The 19038-nt window shown below is 44.7% G+C and overlaps 1 protein-coding gene across 2 annotated transcripts; it reads left to right on the top strand.

The window, feature by feature from the left end:
* Positions 1 to 4232: 4232 nt before the first annotated feature.
* Positions 4233 to 16252, top strand: C17H17orf75 (chromosome 17 C17orf75 homolog). 2 transcript variants are annotated; one of them, XM_029927276.1, is made up of 10 exons: positions 4233 to 4398; positions 5070 to 5150; positions 6380 to 6505; positions 7442 to 7585; positions 7839 to 7896; positions 9877 to 9996; positions 11404 to 11468; positions 11623 to 11759; positions 13230 to 13333; positions 14120 to 16252. In XM_029927276.1, exons 1-10 carry the CDS (start codon positions 4259 to 4261, stop codon positions 14333 to 14335), a joined length of 1191 nt encoding a protein of 396 aa, XP_029783136.1. In that variant the 5' UTR covers positions 4233 to 4258; the 3' UTR covers positions 14336 to 16252. The 2 variants fall into 2 exon arrangements, with proteins under 2 accessions (XP_029783136.1, XP_029783137.1); XM_029927277.1 differs by lacking the exon at positions 4233 to 4398 and adding an exon at positions 5456 to 5539 and having other exon boundaries at positions 5081 to 5150.
* Positions 16253 to 19038: the final 2786 nt, after the last annotated feature.

Raw genomic sequence — 19038 nt, 5'->3', positions numbered from 1 at the left:
AAAAAACCCGGAACGATTACTGGCGTAACTAAGGGCAGATTGCAAATAAAGAATAATGGGACAGCGCCCAAATTTTAATTTTGTTTCGTTACCCGGATTAATCCTTTCTGTACTAAATGTTGGACATTTTGCCTGTTAAGTCAAAGAAGTCGCAGTCTCTGCCTGGTGACTTACCGGTTGGTGACAGATGAGTAAATGAAGCAGTGTGGTCAGCGCAGTGATGGGGGGAAATTCAAGGGACTGCAGACCAGAAAGGGAACACACCACCATCAGCCTCGGAGGCCACGGGGGTGTCAAGAGAGGTTTTCTGAACAGAAAAGTTAACGGGACCAAGGGAGTTGGAGGAGAGAGGATCTCACTGAGGGTGCAGAACCAGCAAGCGTTTGAGGCTTAGCGCCTGGAACACACCAGCGGTGTGAGGGCCGGAGCTCATAGCGATGGGGCCGGTGGCAAGCGATTATCCTAGGGAGAAAAAAAGGAATCCAGATTGGAAAGGAAGAAGTAAAACCGTATTCACAGATCGCATGATTTTGTTAAGGATTGAACTTGACCCACAAAGAAAAATTAGTAACTCCTCACCCCTAGTGCCTCAGAATGTGGCTTTTAGCGGTGAGCAAGCTGCCACTCTAATAGAGGGAAAAGACGATAAATACGTGTCAGGAGTGATGACTGTACTGAGGAAGAATTAAACAATATGAGGGGAAACAGTAGAGACTGATGGGTTGACAGCAGAGGTTCGTGTGGGATGTTTTGTACAGGGCATTTTCTGTTTTTCAGGAGGCTGTGTTTGTGCAGAAAACTGATATGAAGGGGGGAAACACACACAAATATCTGGGGGCATTCCAGACAGAAGAGCAAATTCAAAGACTGTTACACTGGAGGGAAAAAATTGAAATGTTTGAGAAACACAGGAAATGTGACCAGGACAGAGTGAGCAAGGAGAGTGATAAGAAATGAAGACAGCCGGGGAGGTAGAGGCTAAATGATGAAGGCCTCTGTGCATCGACACAATCAGAGCCCTTTTCTTAGGGTTGTTTCTAAGACCCGAGCAGGAAAGTACAATATAAAAGAGCAGTTAAGATTATAGATTGATTACTTACATTGACTGAGCCTCTGTTTTCTTCTCATCTATAAAACGAGGATAAACCCCTCTGTTACGGAGTCTGTCCAAGGATAAATGAAATAAAACAGGTAAATAATCTGGCCCATGGTTACTGCTAACTAAATGACAACTATTAAAGTATAAATGCCATATTTATATGACTGTTGCTGTTGGCACTTGACTTGCAAAGACCAACGTCCTCAGATTATGTTCATAGATGGTTGGTGAGAAGCCAGCGTGAGATTCCCGAGGATCGCCCTGTCTGCGTTACTTTCTTGGCAGTAATCACATTCTGCCCTTCCTCCTGCGCATGCCTTTTCTCCTTCAGTTGTGTTGTGCCAGGACAAGAACTTCAATAATGGATTGTCTTTCTATATGTGCATATGTTCTAATTCTTCTTTTTGATAGCTGCATAGTCTTCTAGTACACGTGTATTTCCTCCTGCTGCCATAACAAAGTAACCACAAATTTAGTGGCTTAAAACAAGACAGATTTATTATACTGTAGTTCTGGAGGTAGAAGTTTCAAATCGAGGGGAGCCTGGGTGACTCAGTGAGTTAAGCATCTGACTTCAGCTCAGGTCGTGATCTCACAGTTGGTGGGTTTGAGCCCCACATCCGGCTCTGCACCAGTGGTACAGAACCTGCTTAGGATTCTCTCTCCCTCTCTCTGCCCATTCCCCACTTGTGCTCTCTCTCTCTCAAAAATAAATAAACGTAAGAAAAAAAGTCTGAAATGAATTGGCAGGCCTGCATTCCTTCAGAAGGCTTTAGGAAAGAATTATTTCTTGCCTTTTAAAAAATTTATTAATTTTAATTAATTTTAATGTTTTAAATTTATTTTTGATAGAGAGAGAGAGACAGCATGAGCAGGGGAGGGTCAGAGAGAGAGGGAGACACAGAATCTGAAGACAGGCTCCAGGCTCTGGCTAGCTATCAGGAGAGCCTGACGCAGTGTTGAATCCGCAAACCGTGAGACCATGACCTGAGCCGAAGCCTGTTGCTTAACTGACTGAGCCACCCAGGTGCCCCCATTTATTACCTTTTCTAGCTTCTGGCAGATGCCCAAATTCCTTGGCTACCAAATAACTTGAGTCTCTGCTTTATATGTCACAATTGCCTTCTCCTCTCTGATTTCCTGCCTCTTTCTTACAGAGACTCATATGTTACACTGGGCCCACTTGGATAATCCAAGACAATCTTCCTGTTTCAAGTTCCTTAATATGTTTTTAGTGTTTATTTAATTTTGAGACAGAGAGACAGTGCACGCAGGGGAGGGGCAGAGAGAGGGACACACAATCGGAAGCAGGCTCCAGTCTCTGAGCTGTTGGCACAGAGCCCGACACAGGACTTGAACTCATGGACTGTGAGTTCATGACCTGAGCTGAAGTCAGACGCTCAACCTACTGAGCCACCCAGTGTCCCTCAAGTTCTTTAATATTTTTTAAAGTGTATTTATTCATTTTTGTGAGTGTGTGATTGTGTGTGTGTGTGTGTGTGTGTGTGTGTGTGTGTGTGTGTGAGTGGCAGCGAGAGAGAGGGAGAGAGAGAATCCAAGCAGGCTCTATGCTGTCAGCACAGACCCCGAAGTGGGACTGGAACTCATGAGCCGTGAGATCAAGTTCCTTAATTTATCACATCTGCAGAGTTCCTTTTCCTATATGAGGTAACATATTCTCAGTTTCCAGAGATAATTAGGACATGGACATCTGGGGGTTGGGGGTGTTTATTCTGCCTACCACTGCATGTACTGAAACTTACATAATCAGTCTTCCACACAACAAACTACACAAACATTTAGATTGTGTCTAGTTTTTCATCATTACAAACCATGCTCCAAGGAATATTTTTGGACTCCTGTATTTTCACACTTACATGCATATATTCATTTGATGATGTCCTGGTATTGCACTGATAATCAAGGGGTATGTGCATTTAAAATATTGATAGATATTTTCAAATTCCTTTCTAAATCATATGCATTGGGGTGTGCAGCTGGCTCAGTCGGCAGAACATACGACTCTTGATCTTGGGGTTGTGAGTTCAAGCCCCATGTTGGGTGTAGAGATTACTTAATAAAATATTGGGGCGCCTGGGTGGCTCAGTCGGGTTTTACCTCAGTTCATGATCTCATGGTTTCATGGGTTTGAGCCCTGCATCCAGGTCTGTGCTGACAGTGTGGAGTTGGCTTGGGATTCTCTCTCTCTCTACCTCTCCCCTCCCTGGCTCACGCTGTCTCTCTCTCTCTCTCTCTCAAAAATAAACATTAAAAATTTTTAAAAATAAAAATAAAAAATGTTAAAAATATAAATAAATAAATACATCTTTTAAAATTAAAATTAACCACATGTAGTAATTTTATTCCTAACAACTGTTTATAAGAATGACTGCTTCTTTACACACCCCAACACAAGGTATTATCAAACTTGCAAATCTCTGCTAATCTGCCAGGTGAAAAGTTGTACAATATACCATCAAATTCAATTGTGTATTTTTCATTTTTATTTCTTCTGTAAACTGCCTATAGTCTTTTTTTTTCTGATGAACGACCAGTCATTCATCTATTATATATGTTGCAAATATGTTTCCTAGTTAGTCATTTGACTTTGGGCCACACAGGAGTGTTTAGTTTTTACCTAGTGAGAGTTATTAATCTTTTCCCATGTGGCTTCTAAGTGTTTTAAATATTTAGAAAGGCCCTCTTCAAGAATCTTTAAAATTCTCCCATATTTTCACTTGGGAGGGGCATTTAAAAATTCTTCTCTTTTATCAAACGGGTGCATGTGAATGCATGTCCATGCACCCTGAAAGGTGGTAGAAGGGTAGATTCAACCTTTTCCATGTGGTTAGCTGGTTGCAACATATTTATTACATGCTAGGTCTTCTAGAAGTCTTGACCGAGAGCCAAAAAAGAAAAGGAGTCAAAAGAGAAATGGTAAAAGATTCCGCAGGAGGTGATCTGGCGCGCCGGCGAGCCCCTGCGGGGAGAAAAGCGCTCCCAGGCGGCTGGCTTCCAAGCCTGCGACCCCGGGACAGCGGCGGAACGCAGGTGTGCGAGGGCTGGGGGCCGCCCGAGCCCGGCCTCGCAGGGACTGTACGGCAGCGGGGGAGCGGTTTGGCGGGAGCACAGGGCCGCTCGGAGGCCGCCGCTGCCGCGATGCTACCCTCCTTGCAGGAGTCGCTGGATGGGGATGAAAAGGAGCTAGAGAGCAGCGAAGAGGGAGGCTCCGCCGAGGAGCGAAGACTCGAGCCGCCGCCCAGCAGCCACTACTGCCTCTACAGCTACCGCGGAAGCAGGTGCAGCACCCGGCCGTCCCTATGGCCCCTTCCCGGCCCTGCATACCGGCCCCACATCCCGTCCTTGGAGGCGCGACAAGCCTTCTTCCCCTCGCCTAGCTAGAGTGTCTGGCCCTAAGGGCCCTCCTCGCTTCACCCCGTTCTTCCTGGCCACCGTCCTGGACTGTCGTGCCCCTCCTAAGCCTCGTCCCTGTCGTCTTCTCAGCCCTTTTCCTGCAGCCTCGGCCCTTTGGCGCTCCGCACGCTCAATAATGTCAATTTCCACCTCTGTCCTTCCTGTCATTATCGCCCATTTTCTTCCATTAACCCCCTCCCTCGCTGATTATCCTCTGCCCTCGATGCCTCTTACTTCCTCTGTTGGGGCAGACATCCCTTGGGCTCTCTGGGCCCTGCGAAGGCTGGTGTTTAGGAGAAATTTCTTTGACTCTTCTACAGATTTAATTTCACCTTTCCTCCACCCCTTAGACGGCCTGGAGAGAGACGGGACTCTTGTCAGCACTGTTTCATGGGGTTTCCCTGCCATGAAGATAGGCAATGGAGGATCCATACACTGCTACCTTGCAACATTTGTAGTTGACTTTTCACCCCCACCCTGCTTGCAGGGGAAGGGGCCATACTTCGCTTGAGTTATAGCCCATAATTGATAGCTATATCGCTTTTGCCCTGTGCAGGTTGGCACAGCAGCGAGGGGACAGTGATGATGGAAGCCCAAGTGGCACAAATGCAGGCACTCCCTCTGGTGATGATTTCAGGTAAAACAGCTCGGCCACAACCCGTGCCTGTGCAGTTATTTTCTGTGCATCTCTGTCCTGTAGACATCAATGGGTACCCTATTTCTAGGTGGCTTTCCCCCAGTCAGACCATCAAGCCCACGTGTCCCCCCCGGGAACCTCATCTAGATTTCCTCATTCGTTCATTCACTCAAGGCTGGGTAGATCCGCACTGGTGGTGCCCCTGGTGATTAGTTCCTTGATTGGAAACTGCATTAAAGATTTAATATCATATGGGTCTAAATAAAGTTAAAATCTTCCCTCTTCCCCTTTCAATACCCTTTCAGAGCTTCTCTGCTATGCACTAGAATGTAAATTCCAGGAGACTGTTGTGTCTCTAGTTCATTGATGTCTCCCTGCCTGGCACCTAGGTAGGTACTAGGTGTAGTGGTACAAGGGTAGACATTTTGTTGGTTTATTTATTCTGGAGAGAGGCAGAGAAAATGCAAACAGGGGAGGAGCAGAGAGAGAGAGAGAGAGAGAGGCGAGGAGAGAAAGAGAATCCCAAGCAGGCTCTGCACTGTCGGCGCAGAGCCCGACGTAGGGTTCGATTCCATGAACCAGGAGATCCTACCTGGGCTGAAACCAAGAGTCAGACGCTCAACCGACTGAGCCACCCAGTGCCCTTACGGTAGACATTTAATACCTATTTAATAAATGAATGGATGAATGAATGAGCCTTAACATTTGATGCAAAGTAGGGTATACTACAAAAATATGTTCACTGACTGGCTGATGGATGGTTTAAGGAATTTTTCAGGTGTTGCAATAGTATTATGGTATTGTGAAAAGGAGGTAAGGTCCATGGAGGGGGATTCCTGTGAAGTCATAATACTAGAGAGATGGGGTGTCTGGGTGGCTCAGTCGGTTAAGTGTCCAACTTCGGCTCAGGTCGTGGTCTCGCCGGGAGCCTGCTTCAGATTCTGTCTCCCTCTGTCTCTGCCCCTCCCTCCTCCCACTCTGTCTGTCTCTCCCTCTCTCAAAAATAGAATTAACTAGAGAGAATGATCTGGAAAGATAGGATTATTTTAAGTGTTCGATGATGTAGATCCTACTTGGTGACATACACTCCTAGAAGGCTCACCGACAGGAATCAGCTAAGGAGTTTCTTCAAGTCCTTAAAGAGATTCTGGCCTTTGGTGACAGTCTGCCTTCTGGGGTGTGCGTGCAGTAGTCCCCCAGTGAGGGATGTGTGTCTCTCGTTTGTCAAGCCTCTCCTTGGTGGACACTAATCTGCCCTCTGAAGTGGAGCCAGAGCTGCGCAGTTTCATCGCCAAGCGTCTTTCGAAGGGAGCAGTGTTTGAAGGGCTGGGTAATGTTGCGTCTGTGGAGCTGAGGTAAGTGTAAAATGTGCTGTGTCCTGAATTTTTCTTTCTCAGCTAAATTTGAGAAGTGATGAGAAATTCCGAAAGATCAGCTCTTACTAGGCTTGCAGAGTGCATCTTTGTTCTCTGACAGCAGCCTGATCACTGGGTCTCTCTCTCTCTCTTTCTCTCTAGTGCGCGTGCACGCGCGTACACACACACACACACACTTGTGGAATGGAATTAACTGAATGGCAGACTCTGCCTCCTAACAGTTATTCTTGTACTTGGAAGAAGAGAGTTAACTGCCGAAACTAAACTTGTACACTTTACCGTTTGTAACGTGCTTTCACAAACTTTAATGCCATTCTCTCTACAAAGGGGTCACAGAGCAGATTCCCTTACTTCCATTTTCAGAGGAGTAAAGATACTCAAAGACACTAAGGTCACAAGGCTGGTCATCTTGATGGAGTTCAACTTAAACATAGGTATCCTCTGTTGAAGTCTAGCCATCTTTCCATTACATTCCTTGATTGCAGTTCACTCCAGAATATAATTTTAGTATCAAGTCCCCTCAGAGGACAGCCACAGGCCAAAGATAAAGCCACATGTTAAACATGTTGCATCTGCCTGGAGCTTCAGGGATTCCTGAAGGTTTAGGGGAGAGAGAGAACATGTTTATAATGTAAATGTGGATATACTGTGAATGGCAGGAGAATTTGCATGGGTTTCTCACATAAGATAGGAGAATTCAAACAAATTCTATTAGATGCTTTCGCTAAAGCCCATAATGGTGCATGTTAATTTTTTCTGCTATTACAAGTAAGCCAAGTAGAATTCTAGGAAGTTCTGACCTAGTTTGCAATGTAACGGCACTGTCAGATCCAGATGACCAGAGTTCAGAGCAGTCCGTAAAACTAGATGCACGAGTTGGCAAAATATGACATTTTACTATTTTTTCTTTTCTAGGATTCCGGATTACCGGGTCGGTTGTTATTACTGTCTTTTCCAGCAAGAAAAACTGCTTCCTGAAGCAGCAACAGTGGACTCTGAACATAACGCTTCAGAGTATGTGGTCTGTTTTTTAGGAGGGTCTGAAAAAGGACTTGAGCTATATCCTTTCTTTGGTCTTTGATGCTATCAGGAAGGAAAACACGGGAAGCCGAGTGGAGGAGAATTACTACCAACCTCCAGAGAGCTTTTCTGCCCTTTATGTGTCTGCTGCATTTCATCCCTTCATACAACTGCTTTGTCTTTGGGTTTACAGACAAATCACAGACAGCGTTATTTGAGAGATTTTATAGTTCTTATTGAGAGATAGGAACACTGTCTTGATTCATCCTTTATTGCTTCCTTAAGAACGTACTTTCAGGCTTGAATTGGACAAGTACATTCAAGGATTCAAAAATAACATGAACTGCGAGGTAAGATAATTATTTTAACTGTTAAGCCTGAGGTGATTGACCTGCGGTGACTACTGTACTTATGAAATCATACAGGTGGATATGAAGACACACAGATTCAAACATGTACTGCTTTGTGGGCTAGTAGAAGGGTACTTGTTATGGGAAGCAGGCAACCTAGTCCTATAAGTGCCCTGAGTTTCGTAAGACTGCTTCTAATATTTGTGTCCATGCAAAATACAGTCCATTAAATTGAGCATATACGGTAATATGCCAAGTGAGGCAAGTGTGCTCTTTTCCTGATTTCTAGGCCCATAAGATTTATATTCTGGTCAGAACTAATGTCTATGAAGCCTCAGGCACCAAAGTCACGCTATATGGTGGTCTGACTGTCCTTGAACTCAACATCAAAGATTTTTATTTATTTATTTTTAAAATATTTTTTATTTATTTTTGAGAGACAGAGAAAGACAGCGTGAGCAGAGGGAGGGAGGGAGATTCCGATTCCGATTCTGAGGGAGGGAGATTCTGCACAAGCAGAGAGAGAGGGAGATACAGATTCCGAAGCAGGCTCTAGGCTCTGAGCTAGCTGTCAGCACAGAGCCCGATGTGGGCTCGAACCCACGAACTGTGAGATCATGACCTGAGCCGAAGCCAGACGCTTAACCGACTGAGCTACCCAGGCACCCCAGCCAACATCAAAGATTTTTAGAAAAATTCCGTTTTTCATTAATTGATCTTTTGTGAATTAGATACATCCATGTTGATTCATTTATCCATACCTTTGAGAAACTACACACCCAGCTTATAGCAGTTGTTAAAGTCGTAATTCTGATGACTTTACTACCCATTACATGGGGTAACAACTCCTCTTACTTGTCATGAGCTGACAAGCTCCCGCGGGAAAGGACAGCATAGGAGTGAGCCAGGGCGGCGAGTCCGGGGCAAGCTGCTCTCCCAGAGTGCAACTCTTCCACTGTCCCCAGTGAGCAGCACAGCCTAGAAGACCAGACGTGCTCCTGGCAGCCTGTCTGACCGCTGGAGTGCTTTGATGAGTTACCTTATGTGTCCTTGTCTGATCTCTGAAAATAAAATCTTACCAAAATCTCCAATGAGAGCCCACCACATGCTGGGGGAAGGTGGACATGTAGATGCCCAACATTTCCCAGTGACTAAATAGCATGGAACTCTATTAATGTGGTCTCTTTGTTTTACATAATACATTTCTAAGTGTGTGTGTGTTTGGTTTGTTTTAAAAATTTTTTTTGAATGCTTATTCATTTTTGAGAGACAGAGAGGACAGAGTGCGAGCTGGGGAAAGTCAGAGAGAGAGAAGGAGACACAGAATTTGAAGGAGGCTCCAGGCTCTGAGCTGTCAGCACAGAGCCTAATGTGAGGCTTGAACTCACAAACACAAGATCATGACCTGAGTCAAAGTCAGATGTGTGGCTGACTGAGCCACCCAGGTGCCCATTTTGATTTTAAAATTGTCTTCATGTCCAACTTGGGGCTTAAACTCACAACCCTGAGATCAAGAGTCACATGCTCTACTGAGAGAGCCAGCTAGGTGTTCCTTAAGAAATTCAGTACAGAATTAATCCCCACTGTGCTCAGCAAGCCTAGGAAAATTATATCACAATTCCTTTTTCTTAGTTGGTGGTGTTAGCTTAGACAAAGGAGGGATCTATCCTCTGTTCTTTTCACTGTCAAGAGCATCATGAATTGGGGCACCCGGGTGGCTTAGTCAGTTGAGTGTCTGACTCTTGATTTCATCTCAGGTCATGATCCCAGGGTAGCGGGATCCAGCCCTGCATCAGACTCGGTGCTAAGCATGGAGCCTGCTTGGGATTCTCTCTCTCTCCCTCCACCCTTCTTCCCTTTGTGTGTGCTCTCCCTCTCTCTCTCAACAAATAAATAGATAGCTACATATCATGAAGAAAATGTTAAGTCTACTAAAGTGAGGGCTTATATGAAACCAAATGACACTCTTTGTTATTCTAGGAGACGGGCCTGGAGAACCACATAAAATCCTACTTGAGCAGCTGGTTTGAGGATGTTGTCTGCCCGATCCAAAGGGTGGTTCTTCTCTTTCAGGAGAAGCTTACCTTCCTGCTACATGCCGTGAGTGTCGCCCAAACAAAAGCGTTTCTTTAATCGAGAGTCATGTTGGCAGAGTTTGGGTTTTTTGAGACATACCCACTCTCTCTGAACATTACTTTTCCTCTCCTGAATATTCATTCAAACTATGCTTGCAATCAGAACCAGTCTCTACTGAGATCTCGAAAGTTCCGTCGCTAAGGTGGCATTGCAAATACTAAATCTTCCTAATAGGATAAACATCTTTAAATAATACTTTTTGAAGTGATCTGGGAGAGGTATAGTTTCCCAAACAATTTGAGAAGGAAAATAAAAATCCAGAGTGATTTTTTTTTTACATTTATTTATTTTTGAGAGACAGAGTGAGACAGGGTGCAAGCAGCGGAGGGGCAGAGAGAGGGAGACACAGAATCTGAGGCAGGCTCCAGGCTCCAAGCTGTCAGCACAGTGCCCGACATGGAGCTCGAACCCACGACCCGTGAGATCATGACCTGAGCTGAAGTCGGCCACCCAGGCGCCCGAGTGATTTTTAACCACATAAAAATGTCCAAATAGAAGCACCTGGCTGGCTCAGTCAATAAAACATAGAACCCGTAATCCTGGGGATGTCAGCTCAAGCCCCACATTGGGGGTAGAGTTTACCTAAAAAAAAATGTCCTGGGGCACCTGGGTGGCTCAGCCCATTGAGCATCCGACTTCAGCTCAGGTCATGATCTCACAGTCCGTGAGTTCAAGCCCCACATCAGGCTCTGTGCTGACAGCTAGCTCAGAGCCTGGAGCCTGCTTCAGATTCTGTGTCTCCCTCTCTCTCTGACCCTCTCCTGCTCACACTGTCTCTAACTCTCTCACTCAAAAATATATAAAACATTACAAAAATTTAAAAAAAAGTCCAGATAAAAAATGAAAAATGTACTAACATATCCAGGCAGTGGGGAATGCTGGATTATATGGCCAGGCTTTTTTTTTTTTAATGTTTTATTTATTTTTAATACAGAGAGAGACAGAGCATGAGGGGGCGGTGCAGAGAGAGAAGGAGACACAGAACTGGAAGCAGGCTCCAGGTTCTGAGCTAGCTGTTAGCACAGAGCCTGACGTGGGGCTCGAACCCATGAACGTGAGATCTGACCTGAGCCGAAGCCGGAGGCTTAACTGACTGAGCCACCCAGGCGCCCCTGGCCAGGCTTTTATGTAACTATGTGGTGGGTGAGTTCAGCTGACACTGGATGGTCCCTGAGACCAGGGTGGTCAGGCCACATTTCAGACTGCCCACTGACAGCCTCGGAACAAGGCTCTGGAGAGCTCCGCACTCGGGCCCGTTGAGCACCATCTAGTGCAGCGGCTATTAGGGAAATTGACGTTTCATCTCAAGTAGCTGCTCAAGGAGGAAAAACTGCATGCATATATCAATTAGGCCTTATTTTTCTCTTGTAGGCTCTGAGTTATACTCCTGTTGAAGTTAAAGAATCAGATGAAAAAACAAAGAGAGACATTAACAGGTAAAGAACAGTTTTGTAAGGAGTGCACCTCTGCCCACAGCAAGCCTCATGTTCCATTTTTAACCCCCCCCCCCGCCCCCAATGCGGAATGAATTTGCTTTCTCCCTCCTGTACCGTGATAGTGTGTGTGGACAAGAACTCGTGTGCATGGCAGGTTTCTGAGCGTGGCCAGTCTTCAGGGCCTCGTGCACGAAGGCACCATGACATCTTTGTGCATGGCCGTGACGGAGGAGCCGCGCACGTCCGTGGTCATCGACTGCAGTAGCTCCCAGCCCCAGTTCTACAACGCGGGTGAGCGCAGCTTCCGAGGCAGCCTTCCTGGCACTCTCGGGAGTCTCTGTTTTTGCACCAAAAACACGATACACACTTATCCCTCCTGCCTTGTGCAGTTTACATGTTTACCTCAAACTCACCAAAGACAACAGCAATTCTAGAACCATGGAAACCCCGCCATGCCAAGTAATTCCACGTCTGTGTTTATAGAGAAATTCTTACATGTGTGCATAAGGAAACACGTACAGAAATGGTCATACGGCATCGTTTGAAATAGCAAAGAATGGAAGCGCGTGTCTACCAACAGGAAGACTGAAAAACTGCTCAGTGGAGTCCTACGCAGCAGTGAAAATGCATGAACTAGAGCTTCGTGCCTTGGTATAGCTCAGGAGCTTCCGCGTTAGTGAATCAGCCGTTAAAGAGAAATACATAACATTTTAACATATGCAAAGTAATACTATCTAGGGCTTAGAGATGAAGATAAAGTATGTGGCAAAAGTTTAAAGAAATATGGGGGGAGGCGCATATGTGGCTCAGTTGTTCAACTTCGGCTCAGGTCATGATCTCACAGTTAGTTCGAGCCCTGTGTCTGGCTCTGTGCTGACAGCTCGGAGCCTGGAGCCTGGTTCAGATTCTGTGTCTCCCTCTCTGCCCCTTCCCCGCTCATGCTCGTGCTCTCTCAAAAATAAAAAATATTTAAAAATAAATTACTAGGAATAATAATCCTTTCTGAAGGGAAAGAACAGGAGTGTGATTGGGAAGAGGCACACAGGACTCCAGCTAGTGGTTTTTCTTTTATTAATGTTTATCTTTTTAATGTTTTATTTATTTTTGATACAGAGAGAGACAGAGCATGAGAGGGGGAGGGGCAGAGAGAGGAGACACAGAATCGGAAGCAGGCTCCAGGCTCTGAGCTGTCAGCACAGAGCCCGATGCGGGGCCTGAACCCACGAATGTGAGAGCATGACCTGAACTGAAGTTGTAGGCTTAACGAACTGAGCCACCCAGGCACCCCTTGTAATGTTTATTTTTTATATTTATTTATTTATGAGAGAGAGAGTGTGAGCAGGGGAGGGTCAGAGAGAGATGGAGACACAGAATCTGAAGCAGGCTCCAGGCTCTGAGCTGTCAGCCCAGAGCCCGACACAGGGCTTGAACTCAAGAATGGGGGGATCATGACCTGAGCCGAAGTAGTCTGCTTAACTGACTGAGCCGCCCAGGCGCCCCCTGGCATATTTTTTAGCCAGGCAGTGAGTAAATTATTTTTTTAGACTGTTAGAGAAGTCTCAAATAATTCACTATACGTGTTTTTATCAAGAAAGAAAAAAATCACGATGTGTACACATATCGAATCATTGTGTTGTACACTTGAAACTAGTATGTTATTGGTCACTTACACCTCAGTTAATAAATAAATAGAAAGAACAAGCGTCTTATGCTTTGTAGGATTTCATTTTTATTCATTTAATTTTTCTAAATACCATATAGGAAGCAACCGGTTTTGTGAGGATTGGATGCAGGCTTTTTTGAATGGCACCGAAGGAGGTAACCCTTTTCTTTTTCGACAAGTACTGGAGAACTTTAAACTAAAGGTAATTAACTTGCTAAGTGCCGAATGCCACATATAATTTTTGTCCACATTTTGTTAGTAACGAATCTGCTTTACGGCTGTGATGTCCGTTAAACAGGACGTCTCAAAACTAGAATCCCCAGAGAGCATTTACTTTATAGTCTTCAGGAGCTTCTGCATGTATATCGTTGCGTTTCCAGCTAATTAGGTGGAACGCTTGCTTGCATTTCAGGGACATCAGTCTTATAATGTGCTTAGTTGGAAAGTGCACACACACGCACGCACGTACACACAACAATTCGGTGCCTGAAGGTTCAGGATTCTGATGGCGGGGAGTGTTGTTACTTTACTTAGTTGATTTTAAAAGTATTCTTTTTTTTTTTTTTAATTTTTTTTTTTATTGCTTTTTATTTTATTTTTGAGAGACAGAGAGAGACAGCTGGAGCAGGGGAGGGTCAGAGAGAGGGAGACACAGAATCCGAAACAGGCTCCAGGCTCTGAGCTAGCCGTCAGCACAGAGCCCGACGCGGGGCTCGAACCCACGAACCGTGAGATCTGACCTGAGCCGAAGCCGGATGCTCAACCGACTGAGCCACCCAGGCGCCCCTTTAAAAGTATTCTTACCTTATATAAGAAATATTGTTCTCCCACAGGCAAAGCATATTAGCAATAAGAATGATGGAAATATTTAAAATAAAAAGCAAACACCTCAGCAATGTATGTTGAGTTCTTACCTGGATAGGAGATATTTTTCAAGCTTCATTATTATCTCCCTAAGCACGTATTTAACGGGATAATTTTTTTCTAGGCCATACAAGACACAAATAATTTGAAGAGATTTATCCGACAGGCGGAAATGAATCATTATGCTCTGTTTAAATGTTACACCTTCCTAAAGAACTGTGGCAGCGGGGATATCCTTCTGAAGATTGTTAAAGTGGAGCACGAGGAAATGCCCGAGGCCAAGAACGTGGTGGCCGTCCTTGAAGAATTTATGAAAGAAGCCCTTGCGCAAAGTTTGTGATCACATGTTTTGAGGACCTTGTGTTGTGAAGTCATACACTGATGCAGTGGTATTTGAAACCACACTTGTCATGGCTGTCATAGGATCGCTACCTAAGATTATTTGAAACCCACTCTAGGTTTTTTCATTTTGTACTTCTAAAATTTAACTTACTTAGACATAAAAATCCGAGGACCATCTTCACAGAGTCCTAGACAGATGTGCGTTAGAGTCGTGGAATTGTAGCACACCTACGTTCTAGACTTCAGGGAGCTGATGCTCAAAAATCTTGAAAAGTAATTCTGCGGCTCCTCCGAGAAGTTGGCTGCAGTATTTAGCGATCTTTCCTCCCAGAAAAATTGTAGCTCTTCTTTCTCATGTACTATAGCTGCTTTAAAAAAAATGTCCGCCTAGTCTTAGGACAAGATTAGTCCTGTGGCACCATTTCAAAGATAGACCTGTGCATCCTGTGGGTGCTGGGATGGATTTTGTCATCTGGTCGGTAACGGTAAGGATGGTAAAGCCAGCCTTCAAGTCAAGACGCAAATCACAAGTGTGTAAGAAATTAAATGAGCTTTAAAAATAGATGCACCAGCTTCCAGGGAAAACCTTATCTCGAATGGAGAGCTACTGCGGAATGGCCCCTGTCATTCATTTGTTCACAAGTATTTTGCCAAGAGCCCATACTTTTTTTTTTGAAAGCACTAGTTTCCAGAGTGTTAACAAGAGAAACGAAGTACATGAATCCTACAAGCAAACTGTAGCTTGAAGAACACGAACAGATTCTTTATATCAGAGTTACCCATTGACTTCAGTTTTTTTGTATATTTGTTACAAGCCTCACGTTGTTCTACTCCGAATGCGTTGAGCGTGCCGTCAGCCAGACTGTTTAGAATTCCCATGGAAGTCAGCCCGAGCTGCACACGTGTGGGGGCACTTTGTTCTGCGCAGCTCTTTAATAAATCCATTTGATGATTTTTGTTTAGATCAGAAGTCTCATTCTCACTGCCGTCAGGATGCTCAGAGGAACACAAGCCCGGAAATTTCCTCTCCTCAACTCATCTCAGTTCGCATTAAGTGCTGAGTTTTAACTTTCAAAATGACTGACAATGGCCTTCTGCCTTCTCGTCTACAGAAGCCGAGGGACCTGGCTCACCAAGCCGTTTCTTTTCCTTTAATGAGAAATACAATTCAGGATCTTCATAAAGGCTCTCATACGGTTTTAAACGTTAATAACTTGGATTGTAGGCAGTATAGGGAAAAGAATCCAAATAGCATTTTTTATAGCATTACGTTCAGAATGACTATGGGAAATAAGCAATTGTATGGCACTACTACTGACTTTTTCTAATGGACTCTGCTGCTCATTTAGAAATCAATTTTTTTTAATAGACAACATTAGGACATCAACATTGGGAGTCTAAAAAAACATTTTTCATTTTCAAATTCACATATCAACAGCACATGATGTAAATGGCATTTAAAAATAAATGTATTACCTGCTTCAAGCTATTTATGGATATAGTCAAGGTATGATTATATATTTCTTACGTGTGCTTTTATATGTATATATTTTGTGATGCGGGCTCACTATATCACACAGCTGTAACCATACGGTCTTATTTTACAAGTCTGTGACAAACTGTCACTACTGTAGGCAAGGCCAGTGGTGACCTGGAATGGAGTATCTTGTTAGCCACGAGAAGAAACTCAAAGAGCTCCTACCCAGAAACATGTGCTGTACTCAAATTTTAATAAGCCAATGCATTAACTTTTAAAGTTTTTAAAACGGATTTGTTCAGGTGTAGAATACATTTTATGTATCACTTGTGTGCTCTACACACAGAGGAAATATGTTTGTCATGTATCAAAAATGGCCTCAGTTTACCTGTAATTAGATTTGTAGTAAGATAATAAATTGACTTAGCTTCTCACCAACAGAGTCACTTTTATTTAGCTCCATTCTCAAGGCCGACATTTTTATTCATCCGCCACAAGTTTATGGGGAAATTCCATTGTTCCGCTAAGGAATCTGTTGAAGACAGTCACAGCACTTGCCGGAATACACCTCTGCGCACCTCGCAGGAGGCACCAGGCAGGGCGTGAGGGCGGTCTCCAGCAGGCGTTTTACTCCCTGCCCGGGAAGTCACACCCGTAAGACCCAGTAAGGCAGGCCACGTCCCTGCACTCTCACTACTAACCGTGACACAACGCCTTCACCAGAGGCGCCCGGATACCAGGTGCTAGGAAAGCCGGCCGGCATCTGGGAACCCAGATCCACTTACTAGGACCACGGTTTCCTAACCACGCGTCTTCTCCGTAAGGGAGACCCACCCCTGGCGCCGCTGAGGTCTCTCCACTTGGAGGTCTAGGAGGGCAGCTCCAGTTCTACAACTGCTGATCTTCCTAAATGGGTCACAGACTTCAGATCATTCAGAGTTGGCTTAAAGGCTACATCCTGGGAGTCGGGGTGATTCCGGAGCAGTAATGAACTCATAGCTCTGGATTTTCTTGTAAACTACAAGACTGATAAAGAGGAGATCCTATTAAGTGAACACCGAACAAACATTCCAAGGTTCATTACTGTTACTAATGCAATGAGACTGCATCTTTAAACAAACACCCTGACTTTTCAGTGTCCTTGAACTCCCGACGAACAGCTGAGGGTTGGGAGCAGGAACTTTGCAGCCATAGTAGGAAGCCATCTATGCCCTAAAGTACCTGCAAGTCACTAAACTCTAAGCCTTCGTCTAATGTGTAAATATGGGCATATTTATACTCACTTCACACAAGTAACTATGCAACTAAATAAGAAAAATATATTGAAAATGTCTCATCCAGTGCCCAGCACATACTAAGCAATCAGTAAATTGTCTTCATAATTACCTTATCACTAGTTAATGTCTTACGAAGTTATCAAGAATGAGAATCTGGTAGAAAGGAGGAACTGGAATGTGAGGGGCGAAGTGATAGGCCAAAGGCAAAGCTAACTAAACAAACAGCTTTTGCCTGTTCAGGGAGCTTTCCTGTCAGTGCCTTAGGTATTGGAGCCTGGAAATGACAGGGGGGTGGGGTGGGATGAGCATGGTGCTCAGCCAGGGTCCCGATTTTCCCTCTAGGGAACTTAGTTATCCACACTTGAAACAGAAATGAGTTCTTTGACCTTTAGCCTGAGCTGTACTCTCAAGTTTGTTCTGGGACCATGGGGGCACCTGGGTGGCTCAGTCAGTTCAGCTCCAACTTCGGCTCAGGTCACCATCTCACAGTTTGAGAGTTCAAGCCCCGCATCAGGTTCTGCGCTGACAGTTCAGAACCTGGAGTCTGCTTCAGATCCTGTGTCTCCCTCTCTCTCTGCCCCTTCCCTGCTCACTCTCTGTCTCTCAAAAATTAAAAAAAAAAATTAAAAGATTATAATGTTTTTTTTTCTTTTAATAGCATGCAGGAAACTGATATGAAAGAACATCATGGGAAGCAACTCTCATGCTGAACTTAACAGTAGTTTAATCCCTGGAAGAAATTTAACAGTTATGAATGGCAAAACCACATTCACTGTCATTGGTTTAGAAAAGATGGAGAAAACAATTCACTTTCTCAGACTTCATCCATTCAAAGCCCATTTGGTTGTTAAACTTACCAAGCACTGGACCTTCCTACTTATACCCTTCTTGTTTTCCCCTTCTGTATGTGAACCGTGCCCTTTCACCCTGAGAGCATTCCTATCCCTTCCTCAAGATCAGGGTGTTGACTGCCCCTAGAAAGACCTACAGACTAGGCTATTGGGGTAAGAACAAAGTACCTATGTATTTCAAAGATTACTCCAGCAACAGGAGTCAAAGCATTAATCTCATTATAGTATAAGGGCAGACGGGGAAGACGGGGCACCCGCCAGCACCGCTAGCACGAAAGCTCTTGGCCTGAAGCCATGAGTGAGTCCTTATTTGTAGACCATCTCTCCCTCCACGTTGTACACAAAATTGTCTACCTGTGCATTTTCATGGCAAGAGAAAACCTAGCTCTCATCACTCAAAAGAGTTCAGTAATTCACAAAAGGTTCAGAACCACCAGACTAGACGCGCCAGCACCAAGCACCGATTCCCAGCTCGGTCCTGCGCACATCACAGGCCCAGCACCGCCGCTGTCCCCCCCACCCCCGCCTCCCATCTCCGGAGATGAAGCAGGGCTCCCACGCCAGTCCTTCACATCACTTCCTGAATAACCGATGGCTTAAAAAAAATCTTTAATGGAATCTGTGCTCAAATAATATGTTACAACAAAGATATACAGAATGTACACAATACAAAAATATTTAGAAACAAACATTGCAGCTTGTGGTTCCTTTTGTTTTCCACTTACTCAAGTCCTTGGGGATGGAATTCAGTGTTGGGCATGGTTTTTAAGGCAGAGGATTATCGGTGCTTTCCAGCCAACCCTGGGAGCAAGGTGAAGGCAGCCAGGAGCTGACTCCCACTGCACCCGGGAATCTGCATTATTTGCAAACGAAATCGGGACACTGGGGGAAGATCTGGGTTTGGTGAGCAATGACTCCCCTAATCCTTTGGGTAGGAACGGTCCTCGTGGAAATGGAGAGTCCGATTAGCTGGCAAAAACGCCTCATTAGGGAGCGTTTCCTAATTTTAAAAATGAATGATTAATGGTGTCATTAAAGCAAAATTTCTCCTTTGAAGATTTGTTTTCCCTTCCCTAGTTTCTGTGATTCCTCTTCC

The sequence above is a fragment of the Suricata suricatta genome, chromosome 17, assembly GCF_006229205.1.
Source record: "Suricata suricatta isolate VVHF042 chromosome 17, meerkat_22Aug2017_6uvM2_HiC, whole genome shotgun sequence".
In the NCBI taxonomy this organism is placed as follows: domain Eukaryota; kingdom Metazoa; phylum Chordata; class Mammalia; order Carnivora; family Herpestidae; genus Suricata; species Suricata suricatta.
This window is presented reverse-complemented; position numbering and strand designations above follow the sequence as displayed.

Coding starts and splice junctions, on each gene's coding strand:
- C17H17orf75 (XM_029927276.1), top strand. CDS start 4,259: ATGCTACCCTCCTTGCAGGAGTCGCTGGATGGGGATGAAAAGGAGCTA. Junction 5,151..6,379: donor CCCTCTGGTGATGATTTCAG/GTAAAACAGCTC, acceptor TCGTTTGTCAAG/CCTCTCCTTGGTGGACACTA. Junction 6,506..7,441: donor GTTGCGTCTGTGGAGCTGAG/GTAAGTGTAAAA, acceptor TTTCTTTTCTAG/GATTCCGGATTACCGGGTCG.